The 12,406-nt window shown below is 39.5% G+C and overlaps 1 protein-coding gene across 1 annotated transcript; it reads right to left on the reverse strand.

The window, feature by feature from the left end:
- Positions 1 to 6,719: 6,719 nt before the first annotated feature.
- On the reverse strand, positions 6,720 to 10,863 carry LOC125514392 (uncharacterized). Its single transcript, XM_087529878.1, has 9 exons — positions 10,852 to 10,863; positions 10,586 to 10,769; positions 10,346 to 10,397; positions 9,951 to 10,056; positions 8,329 to 8,402; positions 8,202 to 8,241; positions 7,075 to 7,135; positions 6,830 to 6,987; positions 6,720 to 6,776 (listed from the first exon to the last, which is right to left on the reverse strand). The coding sequence occupies exons 1-9, from the start codon at positions 10,861 to 10,863 to the stop codon at positions 6,720 to 6,722; spliced, it is 744 nt and encodes a 247-aa protein (XP_087386004.1).
- Positions 10,864 to 12,406: the final 1,543 nt, after the last annotated feature.

Genomic DNA, 12,406 nt, shown 5'->3' on the forward strand with positions numbered 1-12,406 from the left:
ATACTTTCATTGTCAACATAACAACCAAGAGATGGCGATATCTTCCATGCTACACACATTATAGGCGGTTCCCAAACAGAATGGTAAAGTTTATACTCCCCCTCCACCAACAAGCATCAATCCATGGCTTGCTCGAAACAACGAGTGCCTCCAACTAACAAGAGTCCCAGGGGGAGTTTTGTTTGCAATTATTTTGATTTGATTTGCGTAAAGCATGGGACTGGGCATCCCGGTGACCAGCCATTTCTCGTGAGTGAGGAGCGGAGTCCACTACTCTTGAGAATAACCCGTCTAACATGGAAGATACGGACAGCCCTAGTTGATACACGAGCTATTCGAGCATACAAAACAGGATAGTTATTTGAAGGTTTAGAGTTTGACACATACAAATTTACTTGGAACGGCAAGTAGATACCGTATATAGGTAGGTATGGTGGACTCATATGGAATAACTTTGGGGTTTATGGGATTGGATGCACAAGCAGTATTCCCGCTTAGTACAGGTGAAGGCTACAAAAAGACTGGGAAGCGACCAACTAGAGAGCGACAATAGTCATGAACATGAATTAAAATTAATCAACACCGAATGCAAGCATGAGTAGGATATAATGCACCATGAACATAAATATCATAGAGGCTATGTTGATTTTGTTTCAACTACATGCGTGAACATGTGCCAAGTCAAGCCACTTGAATCGTTCAAAAGAGGATACCACCCTACCATACCACATCACAACCATTTTAATAGCATGTTGGCACGCAAGGTAAACCATTATAAGATCCTAGCTAATTAAGCATGGCATAAGAAACTATGATCTCTAATTGTCATTGCAAACATGTTTATTCATAATAGGCTGAATCAGGAACGATGAACTAATCATATTTACAAAAACAAGAGAGGTCGAGTTCATACCAGCTTTTCTCATCTCAATAAGTTCATCATATAATCATCATTATTGCCTTTCACTTGCACGACCAAATAGTGTGGATAATAATGATAGTGCACGTGCATTGGACTAAGCTGGAATCTGCAAGCATTCAATAAATAGGAGAAGACAAGGCAATATGGGCTCTTTTGTCAGATCAACAATAATGCATATAAGATCCACTTCAACAATTTAATTAAGGTCTTCTCCTATCGACCCCCAAAGAAAAGAAAAGAAATAAAACTATTTACACGGGAAAACTCCCAACAAGCAAAAGAAGAACAGGAAATCTTTCTGGGTTTTCTTTTTAATTACTACTACAAGCATAGAAATTAAAGCTAGCTAAAAGCTACAACTAATTTTTTTCGGTTTTTCTTAAGGTTTATCAAACACACAAGAAGAAAGCATAAAAAGAAATAAACTAGCATGGATATTACAATGAAAAAGTATGAGCACCGACATATAGCAATGAGTGTGTGAACATGAATGTAATGTCGGTGAGAAATACGTACTCCCCCAAGCTTAGGCTTTTGGCCTAAGTTGGTCTAATGCCACGGATGGCCTGGCAGATATCCAAAGTTCTAGTTGGGGTCGTACTGAGATGCAACAGTCATTGCATCGTGGGCTGCAGCTTGGAGGCGAGCTATCTCAGCCCTCCTCTTATACTCTTCCGCCTCCTCTCTGGTTATAAAATATCTCCCTTTTGCCTGAAAATCAAAGAAAGTAGAAGCAGGGAGAGCAACATGATAGGTGCGTCGTCTGTCAAAGATTAGTCGGTACTGGAGGAACTGATCGTTCCTCTCAACAAACTGATGACGAACCATAGCCTCATAATCCAAATAAGCAGGAGCCAACTCAATATCATCCTCACGTATGGTTATACCAAGAAAATTAGCTATGCGGGTTGCATAAATTCCACCAAAGAAATCTCCATTAAATCTATTAACATGTAACCTACGTGCAACAATGGCTCCCAAATTATAAGATTTATCTCCTAACACAGCACTCCTAAGAATACCGAGGTCAGGGACACACATGTGACATGATTCATCTTTACCGTTAATGCATCTACCTATGAAGAGAGCAAAATAATGTATAGAAGGAAACTGAATGCTCCCTATGGTAGCTTGTGCTATATCTCTAGATTCCCCCACAGTTATACTACCAAGAAAATCTCTAAATTCAGATTTGCGAGGTTCACTATCACTACCCCATTGTGGAAGTTTGCAAGCAGCAGTAAAGTCCTCTAAGTCCATAGTATAAGAATTTTCATAAAGATCAAACAGAACAGTTTGAGAATTATGTGAAGATGAAAATTCAAACCTCCTCACAAAGGAACTAGTGAGATAGTGGTATTGACGGCATTTTTCCGCCTCGAAGCTCTCAAGGTTGGCGTTACGCAAATATGCGTTGAGTTCTTCCTTAATTCCTGCTCGATCCATGAAGTCCTCTGAATGCCATTCACAAGGCCGCACTGGGGCGTCCCTTGGTGGCTCATCATTAGCATCACGCATTGCAAGCATGGGTCCTTGTTTCCTTGAAGAACCACCTTGGTACATTTTCCTAAACATATTTCTTCCTCTGAAAAATTTCTGAAATTTTAGTAACTTCAAATAAAAGTGAACCAAACTCAACAATATTGATAGCAACTACTCCTACAAGTGCCTAGAGCCTATATCATGCATCAAAACTACTTGGAACCACATAAATTTGACAGGCAAGCTCAAGAACAGGGTCACCTAAGCAGCACAAATTTGCAATGAATAAAGCACTAGAACAAAAACTAATTTGACCAATGGAGGAGTCACATACCAAGGAACAATCCCCCAAAGCAGTTTTGTGAGAGGTGCTTTGAGCAAGGAGATCAAAAATCGCAGCAAAATGAGCTAGAACTCGTGCTTGACCTGGATAATGGTGTTTGTGGGAGGAAGAAGGAGTGTATGGGTGCAGGAATAAGTGGAGGGGCCACTGTGGGCCCACGAGGCAGGGGGCGCGCCCAGGGGGGTAGGGTGCGCCCTCCACCCTCGTGGCCAGGTGGATGCCCCCCTGCTATGTTCTAAGTGCCAAATATTCTCAAATATTCCAGAAAAAATCATATTTAAATTTCAGGGCATTTGGAGAACTTTTATTTTCAGGATATTTTTATATAGCACGGATAATTCAGATAACAGACAGAAAATACTATTTTTATTTTATTTAATATAAATAACAGAAAGTAGAAAGAGGGTACAAAGAGTTGTGTTTTCTAAATTCATCCATCTCATGATCATCAAAAGGAATCCACTAACAAGGTTGATCAAGTCTTGTTAACAAACTCATTCCGAATAACATGGAACCGGAGAATTTTCGAATAACACTAGGTTACCTCAACAGGGATATGCACATTCCCAACAATAAGAATATCATATTTCTTCTCGACAGTACGTAGAGGAAATTCAAAACCTCCAAATATAATCGATGGAATTTTTCCAATAGAATTGATACTGTGGACTTGAGGTTGTTTCCTCAGAAAGTGTACCATATGCTCATTGCCATTAACATGAAAAGTGACATTGCCTTTGTTGCAATCAATAATAGCCCCTCAGTATTTAAAATGGGACTTCCAAGAATAATAACAAAGCCCGTTAAAATAGTAACATTTGCAACCACAACATGCACATCCTCACAAATACCGACAGGTATATATAGCAGTTGATTTATCATCCATTTGCAAAGATATTTCAGTAGGTGTCAACTTATTCAAATCAAGTCTACGATATAAAGAGAGAGGCATATAACTAACACCGGCTCCAAGATCACATAAAGCAGTTTTAACATAATTTCTTTTAATGGAGCATGGTATAGTAGGTACTCCTGAATCTCCTAACTTCTTAGGTAACATTTTCATTAGTAACATTTTCTTTCATACACTTAGCATAAGGATTCATTTTGAGCATATCAGTTAATCGCATACGCAAAAAGATAGGTCTAATCATTTCAGCAAAGCGCTCAAAATCCTCATCATCCTTTCTCTTGGATGGTTTGGGAGGAAAAGGCATGGGTTTTTGAACCCATGGTTCTCTTTCTTTAACATGTTTCCTAGCAACAAAGTCTCTCTTATCATAACGTTGATTCCTTGATGGTGGGTTATCAGGATCAACAGCAGGTTCAATTTCTAAATCTTTATCATTGCTAGGTTGAGAATCATCATGAACATTATCATTAACATTATCACTAGTTTCAAGTTCATTACCAGATTGTGTTTCAGCATCAGAAATAGAAATATCATTTGGGTTCTCAGGTGTATCAATAACAAGTTCACTAGAAGCATGCAAAGTCCTATCATTTTTCTTTTTCTTCCTTTTAGAAGGACTAGGTGCATCTATATTATTTCTCTGAGAATCTTGCTCAATTCTCTTAGGGTGACCTTAAGGATACAAAGGTTCCTGAGTCATTTTACTAGTTCTAGTAGCCACTCTAACAGCATAGTCATTATTCTTACTATTCAATTCATTGAGCAAATCATTTTGAGCTTTAAGTACTTGTTCTACTTGAGTGGTAACCATAGAAGCATGTTTACTAATAAGTTTAAGTTCACCTTTGACATTAGCCATATAATCACCCAAGTGTTCAAGCATATCAGCACTACATTTTAATTCTCTACCAAAATAAGCATTGAAGTCTTCTTGCTTAACCATAAATTTATCAAACTCATCTAAGCATGGGCTAGCAAACTTAGTAAATGGGATTTCAGCTTTATCATATCTATAGAGAGAATTTACCTTTACTACCTATGTCGGGTTATCAAGACCATGTGTTTCTTCAATAGGTGATGGATTAAAACCATATATTTCTTCAAAAGGCGGTAAATTAAGACCATGTATTTCTTCAATAGGAGGTAAATTCTTAACATCTTCAGCTTTAATACCCTTTTCTTTCATGGATTTTTTTGCCTCTTGCATATCTTCAGGACTGAGGAATAGAACACCCCTTTTCTTCAGAGTTGGTTTAGGAATAGGCTCAGGAAGTTTCCAATTATTTTCATTTGTCAACATATTATTCAATAGAATTTCAGCTTCATCTGGTGTTCTTTCCCTGAAAACAGAACCAGCACAACTATCTAGGTATCTCTAGAAGCATCGGTTAGTCCATTATAAAAGATATCAAGTATTTCATTTTTCTTAAGAGGATGATCAAGCAAAGCATTAAGTAACTGGAGAAGCCTCCCCCAAGCTTGTGGGAGACTCTCTTCTTCAATTTGCACAAAATTTTATATATCCCTTAAGGCAGCTTGTTTCTTATGAGCAGGGAAATATTTAGCAGAGAAGTAATAAATCATATCCTGGGGACTACGCACACAACCAGGATCAAGAGAATTAAACCATATCTTAGCATCACCCTTTAATGAGAACGGAAATATTTTAAGGATATAAAAGTAGCGAGTTCTCTCATCATTAGTGAACAGGATGGCTATATCATTTAATTTAGTAAGATGTGCCACAACAGTTTTAGATTCATAGCCATAAAAAGGATCAGATTCAACCAAAGTAATTATATTAGGATCAATAGAGAATTCATAATCCTTATCAGTAACAAAGATAGGTGAAGTAGTATAAGTAGGATCATATTTCATTCTAGCATTCAGAGTTTTTTGTTTAAGCTTAGCTAATAATTTCTTAAGATCACTTCTATCATTGCAAGCAAGAAAGTCTCTTTTAGTTTCTTCGTCCATAACATAGCCCTTAGGCACAACATGTAATTCATATTTATTAGGAGAGCCTCCATAATCACTTTCATCAGTATTATCAGTTTCAATAATTTCATTCACTCTAGCCCTAGCAAGTTGTTCATCAAGAAATTCGCCAAGTGGCACAGTTGTATCATGCATTGAAGTAGTTTCATCATAAGTATCATGCATAGCAGAAGTGGCATCATCAATAATATGCGACACATCAGAATCAATAGCAGAAGCAGGTTTAGGTGTTGCAAGCTTACTCAAAACAGAAGGTGAATCAAGTGCAGAGCTAGATGGCAGTTCCTTACCTCCCCTCGTAGTTGAGGGATAAATCTTGGTTTTTGGATCTCTCAAGTTCTTCATAATGATAAGCAGATATAAATCCCAAGTGACTCAAAGAATAGAGCTATGCTTCCCGGCAACGGCACCAGAAAATAGTCTTGATAACCCACAAGTATAGGGGATCGCATCAGTTTTCGAGGGTAGAGTATTCAACCCAAATTTATTGATTCGACACAAGGGGAGCCAAAGAATATTCTCAAGTATTAGCAGCTAAGTTGTCAATTCAACCACACCTGGAAACTTAATATCTATAGCAAAGTGTTTAGTAGCAAAGTAATATGATAGTAGTGGTAACGATAGCAAAAGTAACAGTAGCAAAAGTAATGTTTTTGGTATTTTATAGTGATTGTAACAATAGCAACGGAAAAGTAAATAAGCGGAGAACAATATATGGAAGCTCGTAGGCAATGGATCGGTGATAGAGAATTATGCCGGATGTGGTTCATCATGTAACAGTCACTAGATGACTCATTGCACCAATGGCGCAAAGGGCAAGAGCAAGCCAAGTATTGAAAGAGTACACATAAAAATATTTAGAGACAGATTGAAACATATAGAAATAAAAAATTGTTGCTGGCAATGTCATGATTTTCTCTAACCAGTGTAAACATATATAAGTAGTCTTCTGAAAATATTAGTAGAAGGGCAGTTGATTACGTATATAGAACAAGTGATCACAAACTTGTTTTGACCATAGAGACAGTAATGAGGTCTGAAGTGTACATGCAGTATCTTGCTCAGAGCAACGCCAAAAGAGCAAAGATACTGGATCGATTGATAAAAACAAAAGGTGGCTGTTGTTGGTTAGGACATATAGACTGAAGGGCAATTGAACATGGATACTAACATTTTGTTTTGGAAGCAGGGTCAACAACATCTCCAATAGAAGCAATTTCTCCAATTTGGGTAGGATCTTTAGGCACAGCCGCATATGATGTAGTTCCCTTGGTTTTGGAAGGCGAAGTGAAGAGCTTGTGATGATAGTTCCTAGGGCACGGTGATTTGCTCCATTTAAACATAAAATTATATTAGGTGTTTACCAAAGTGACAAAGCGAGAAAGGTATAGCAGTGCACAAGGCTGATTGAAATACCTAGGTATTTAGTCACAGGAGCTTGTCCCTTGCCTTTCATTGCGGATATAGGAGTGTTCATCTATTAATCATGTAATAGTCAGACAATGCAAAGGAGAGAACGTAGGGAGAAATAGTAACAATCATACTCCATAAAACGCAAAGCTGTGTACAGGGCAGCAAGAATGCCTCTCATCTTGACGCATTAGGCAAAGGTAACTAAATGGAATACACAGATGCCAAAAGCCATGAGTACAACAATGTTAGATTAGGCGGTGGCTGCAGCTGGTCATTAGTAATCATTATATATGAGTACCTTAAATCGATTGAAAGAGAAGGAAATGTAAGGTTATTTACATTAATGTATATAGTTCAAATGGATGATCCACAAGGAAAGACAAAACAATTGTGAAGCATATCATAAGTGGCACAAAAGCATTGTAAACTTTGCTCAAGGAATTTGTATATCTGAAGGAATCCATCACCCGAGTATAACATAAATGAAGTTGGTGTTCAGTTTAAATTTCTACCAAGCAAATGTAAGGTGTTGATGAAGCTAAAACGAAATTAGGGGCAGCAATGATTAATTAACCGATTAACTAACCCATCCGGTAGTTTTCAGTTTCACCAACTTGTCCATCTATCCATAAGACTACATTGAACTGAACCGAAGGTAAGGATCTGAACCAAGAATAGCAGCGTAGACAAAAGCAAGATTAAACATCATTCTTCAGTCCTCAAGGGTACATGCATTCTCCTTCCTGACTTAGGCTTCCTGCTCTGGTGTGTAGTGTTCTCTAAAATCAGCTACTGCTTACACTCCCCCTCTAAGTGAATAGTAACAATTTTAAGAGGATAAACCACACAGAGAATTGGTTCCTGATTAGAGCAGCTAAAGAAGCAAGTAGTTAACATTAGTACATAGAGTCTTGGAAGTGGGCTACAATATCATGGAAAAATGACAGGAGCACATCATTGCTTGTGATTAGCATAGTTCTCTCAAAATTTTCATGGCTGGTTTGCTATTACTTCCAATTTTGTCTGTACTGTATTAAATAAGGCCCATCAAAGCATACCACAAATGGTTTTCTGTGCAAAATAAATAGACCAAAAAATGAATGAAACAAAATAAATACACAGCCCCTTACGCATATACGCAGATGAAAGCTTCCAACAATGAAATAATTCCTAGTTTAACCGAAAGGCATTAGCATAGGCGAGAACAAATATTTTTAGTGAGCTCTAACAAGAACAAATGGCGGGACCAAGAACAACCTCCAACCGAGGAGATGACGAGCCAGCAGAGCAATAGACGAAGACCAAACAGCAGATGAGAGGACAAAAGCAACCTGTGGCAGACAGAACAAATGCCTTAGGAGGGTGAAACACGAACGAAAAGAGTGTATAATCAGCAAACTACATAGACAATAGGCTAATTATTCTTGCAATTAGTATAAATATAATTAGCAACTACTATATGTCCATTACTTGAATGGAATCATGAGCCACTTTCATGCATCGTCAATACGACGGCTGCCCCTCTCAACTCTTCTGTGCCTCATCTCATGACTAATTCTACTAATCAGTGATTGGGTTCAGTTGCTGTCTAAATCAAGACAATTGCATGAAAGCACAACACAGTACATCCTAATGTAAGATATTTTAACTAATAGAAGAAAGCACCTATCAATTTATGATTATCTAAGAAAGAACAACACGCCTGAAGCACGGTAGGCACATCAACTAAATTGAGGTACACATATCTGTCGGCACGGCAGCACGGTCACATTTAAAGAATTAATAATTATGAAAAGCTTGTAGTGCATGTCACAACTATAAATACTCTGTTCTCACCTAAAACTATCAGAACAGAGACAAATAAGAACAGAGCTGCTAATATAAATGCAAGTCAATGCAGAACACAACAGGTGAATATTTCCAAAGACAAGCAAACATATCCGTCTAGCCCGACACAGCATATTCAACATATCATACAACCACTTACGCAAACAGTTACAGCAGGCTTTCATAAAGTGGACTGGAAATCAGGGAAATAGACATGGAATATTTCTCTATAGGTACACGGTTTTGAAATATTTTTCTTCTTGAAGCTAACCAAGCCCGCTGTCTTTTTTTTAGCTGAAGATAAATCCGTCAGTTTGAAGTAGAAAAGAAATTACTAAACCTAAAGATCCAAGAAAAGGACCATCTACTTTTTATAACTAATCAATTCACCCAAACTAAATTACTTTCTTATCAGTTTTAATGGAACACAGTAAACATTTTCCGTTGCACTCTTGCTCCAAGCTTACAAACCCTACATATTTTAGGTGATGCATCCCTCTGATATTGTTGCATAGGTACTTAAACAGCAGCCTAGTAAGAATACTGCTTGGCTATATTCAGGCTAAACTCTAAAGCATTAAGCTAAGACTCCACTTTTTGTGCACCTTCTCATTATATTTATGCTCATTTAATGGCAGCGCAGCATCACATTTTGAATGCTAGCTAAGAATACCCAACTAATTAGACTTCTTTCCTATGAGATTGTAATAAAGAATAATGATGGTAGGTGATCTGATATTATATTCGACTAATAATAAAATAAGCAAGGAGAGCAGGGTATGGAAAGACAGATAGCCTAGAAAAAAGCATGCAGAGGAAAATGCCAAAGAGATACTATCATAAACAAGGGCATTTGATGAATTAATTAATTAGTTAAGCCAGTATGAATATACATGGCTGAAAATAATATGTATTTTGTAGTTTGGACAAATGGAGTAACCAAGACAACAATAACTGGGCGTACAGTCTAAATTAAATGAGCCAATTTGAGGAATTGTTATCCTCCAAACAATATTCAGATAATTCTATTTGCTATGATGATAATTCTGTACCTGCACATTACTCGGCATACCAAGTTCTCCATTCGGGTTCTTCTCCGCACGACACATGAATATATGAGAAAATAATTTTCTTGGTCCTATTTCTTCTTTCTCATATCTGCAAATATCATGTTTAGGAAACCCACATATTAGTAATTTCAGAGATGTACATTAGAGAAAATGTTCAGCTAACAATCCAATTAGATATACATGTGCATGTATGTTTATACACCTAGCCAAAAATTTGAGAAGATCAAATTAAGAATATGAATGCTCAATGAAATTTAAACATGGATTGAAATTTCCCTTCCATTGCATTTGGAATCTGCTCTCTTTACCTCTCCCTATCCCACTCCCACTAACTACCACATATTCATCACATAATAGAGAGAGATACACAGGAGCACCTGGTTGGGAAGGAAGGCGTTGAGCGCGTCCATTCCTCGCCGTGGGGAGCACCTGTGGTTGGGAAGCAAGCCATGAACAACAAGTTGGAAAGGAACTGTAAGAGGAAGGAATCCAGGGGAAAATCAGCCCCAAATCAAATCAACCAATGAAGAAATCTGCCATTGTTTTGACCACGAAATTAGACCAGACAAAAAGAGAAATCAACAGAGAACAAATCACACGGGTGCCCGCTTCTATACCTTGCTGCCGCCCGCTTGTTTGGCGAGGACCACCTCGGCCAGTTCCTGCAGTCCCACCGCCACCGCTGCCCCGGATGCCGGTCCCCGTCGCCTTTCCCTCCTTGGCAGCTGGGCGAGCGACCTCACCGGCGCAGGCCGACACCGGCCGACGACCCTGTCCCGTCCGCTGCCGAGCCTCCCTCTCCTATTTCCTCTCTCTTACTCCCTCCTCTCGTCATCTGCCACTCCTCTTAGCTCTCTCTTTCTCCCTCCTCTCTCTCCTGCACGGACTGGTCCATGGCGCTGGCGCTGGATCGAATCAAGCGCCCCCGCCGTCGCCCTTTGCCTGCAGGTCGGATCTGGCGAGATCCCTACTCCTCCACCCCAGCGAGAAGGCCGGCGGTGGCTGACGAGGGACGACGGCCAGGGTGGAGAGGCGACGGAGTGGAAAGGAGGAGAGGAGGCAGCGGATTGGGGAATGAAAGGGGATACTCTCTATAGGCTTCCATCTACGGACCAACAACCCCAGGGCCCGCCCGTCAGCGAAAGAGGCTAGGTAGGGAACGAAGTAAAACTGGACGCGATTTGCAATTGCTGGCCGCGTGGATGGCCTGAGAGGGGCTGCTATCCTAGCATCCTTTATAAGTTTAATAACCCAGGGTGACACAGAACTAGCTCCAATTCATCAATGTAATGTAGGCATGTATTCTGAATATAATCATATGTGCTTATGGAAAAGAACTTGCATGACATCTTTTGTCCTACCCTCCCGTGGCAGCGGGGTCCTAGCGGAAACTAAGGGATATTAAGGCCTCCTTTTAATAGAGTACCGGACCAAAGCATTAACACATAGTGAATACATGAACTCCTCAAACTACGGTCATCACCGGAAGTGGTCCCGATTATTGTCACTTCGGGGTTGCCAGATCATAACACATAGTAGGTGACTATAGACTTGCAAGATAGGATCAAGAACTCACATATATTCATGAAAACATAATAGGTTCAGATCTGAAATCATGGCACTCGGGCCCTAGTGACAAGCATTAAGCATAGAAAGTCATAGCAACATCAATCTCAGAACATAGTGGATACTAGGGATCAAACCCTAACAAAACTAACTCGATTACATGATAAATCTCATCCAACCCATCACCGTCCAGCAAGCCTACGATGGAATTACTCAGGCACGGCGGTGAGCATCATGAAATTGGTGATGGAGGATGGTTGATGATGACGATGGCGACGGAATCCCCTCTCCGGAGCCCCGAACGGACTCCAGATCAGCCCTCCCGAGAGAGTTTAGGGCTTGGCGGCGGCTCCGTATCGTAAAACACAATGAATCCTTCTCCTTTATTTTTTTCTCTCCGAACACAAATATATAGAGTTGGGGTTGAGGTCGGAGGAGCTCTAGGGGTCCCACAAGGTAGGGGGCGCGCCCCCCATCCTCGTGGCTAGGGTGTGGGCCCCTGGCCTTGATATTTTGCCAGTATTTTTAATTATTTCCAAAAAGACGCTCCTTGGAGTTTCAGGTCATTCCGAGAACTTTTGTTTGTGCACATAAATAACACCATGGCAATTCTACTGAAAACAGCGTCAGTCCGGGTTAGTTCCATTCAAATCATGCAGATTAGAGTCCAAAACAAGGGCAAAAGTATTTGGAAAAGTAGATACAATGGAGACATATCATGCCCTTAAGATCATCAAGAGTATATCCAATAGCAGCACGGTGCTTCTTTAGAGTTTTCAATAATTTCTCTTCTTCATGCTCTGAAAGGTTAGCACTAATAATAACAGGATATATCTTCTTTTCATCAAGATAAGAATATTTAAGAGTATCAG

This window comes from Triticum urartu, chromosome 6A (genome assembly GCF_056163025.1).
Source record: "Triticum urartu cultivar PI428250 chromosome 6A, HENAU_Tu73, whole genome shotgun sequence".
Lineage (NCBI taxonomy): Eukaryota > Viridiplantae > Streptophyta > Magnoliopsida > Poales > Poaceae > Triticum > Triticum urartu.

Excerpts from the sequence above, each read along its gene's own strand:
- LOC125514392 (XM_087529878.1), bottom strand. Across the intron at positions 10,398-10,585 it reads AACAAGCGGGCGGCAGCAAG|GTGCTCCCCACGGCGAGGAA; the intron begins GTATAGAAGCGG and ends TCCCAACCACAG. Across the intron at positions 6,777-6,829 it reads CCCTGCTTCCAAAACAAAAT|CCACCTTTTGTTTTTATCAA; the intron begins GTTAGTATCCAT and ends AACCAACAACAG.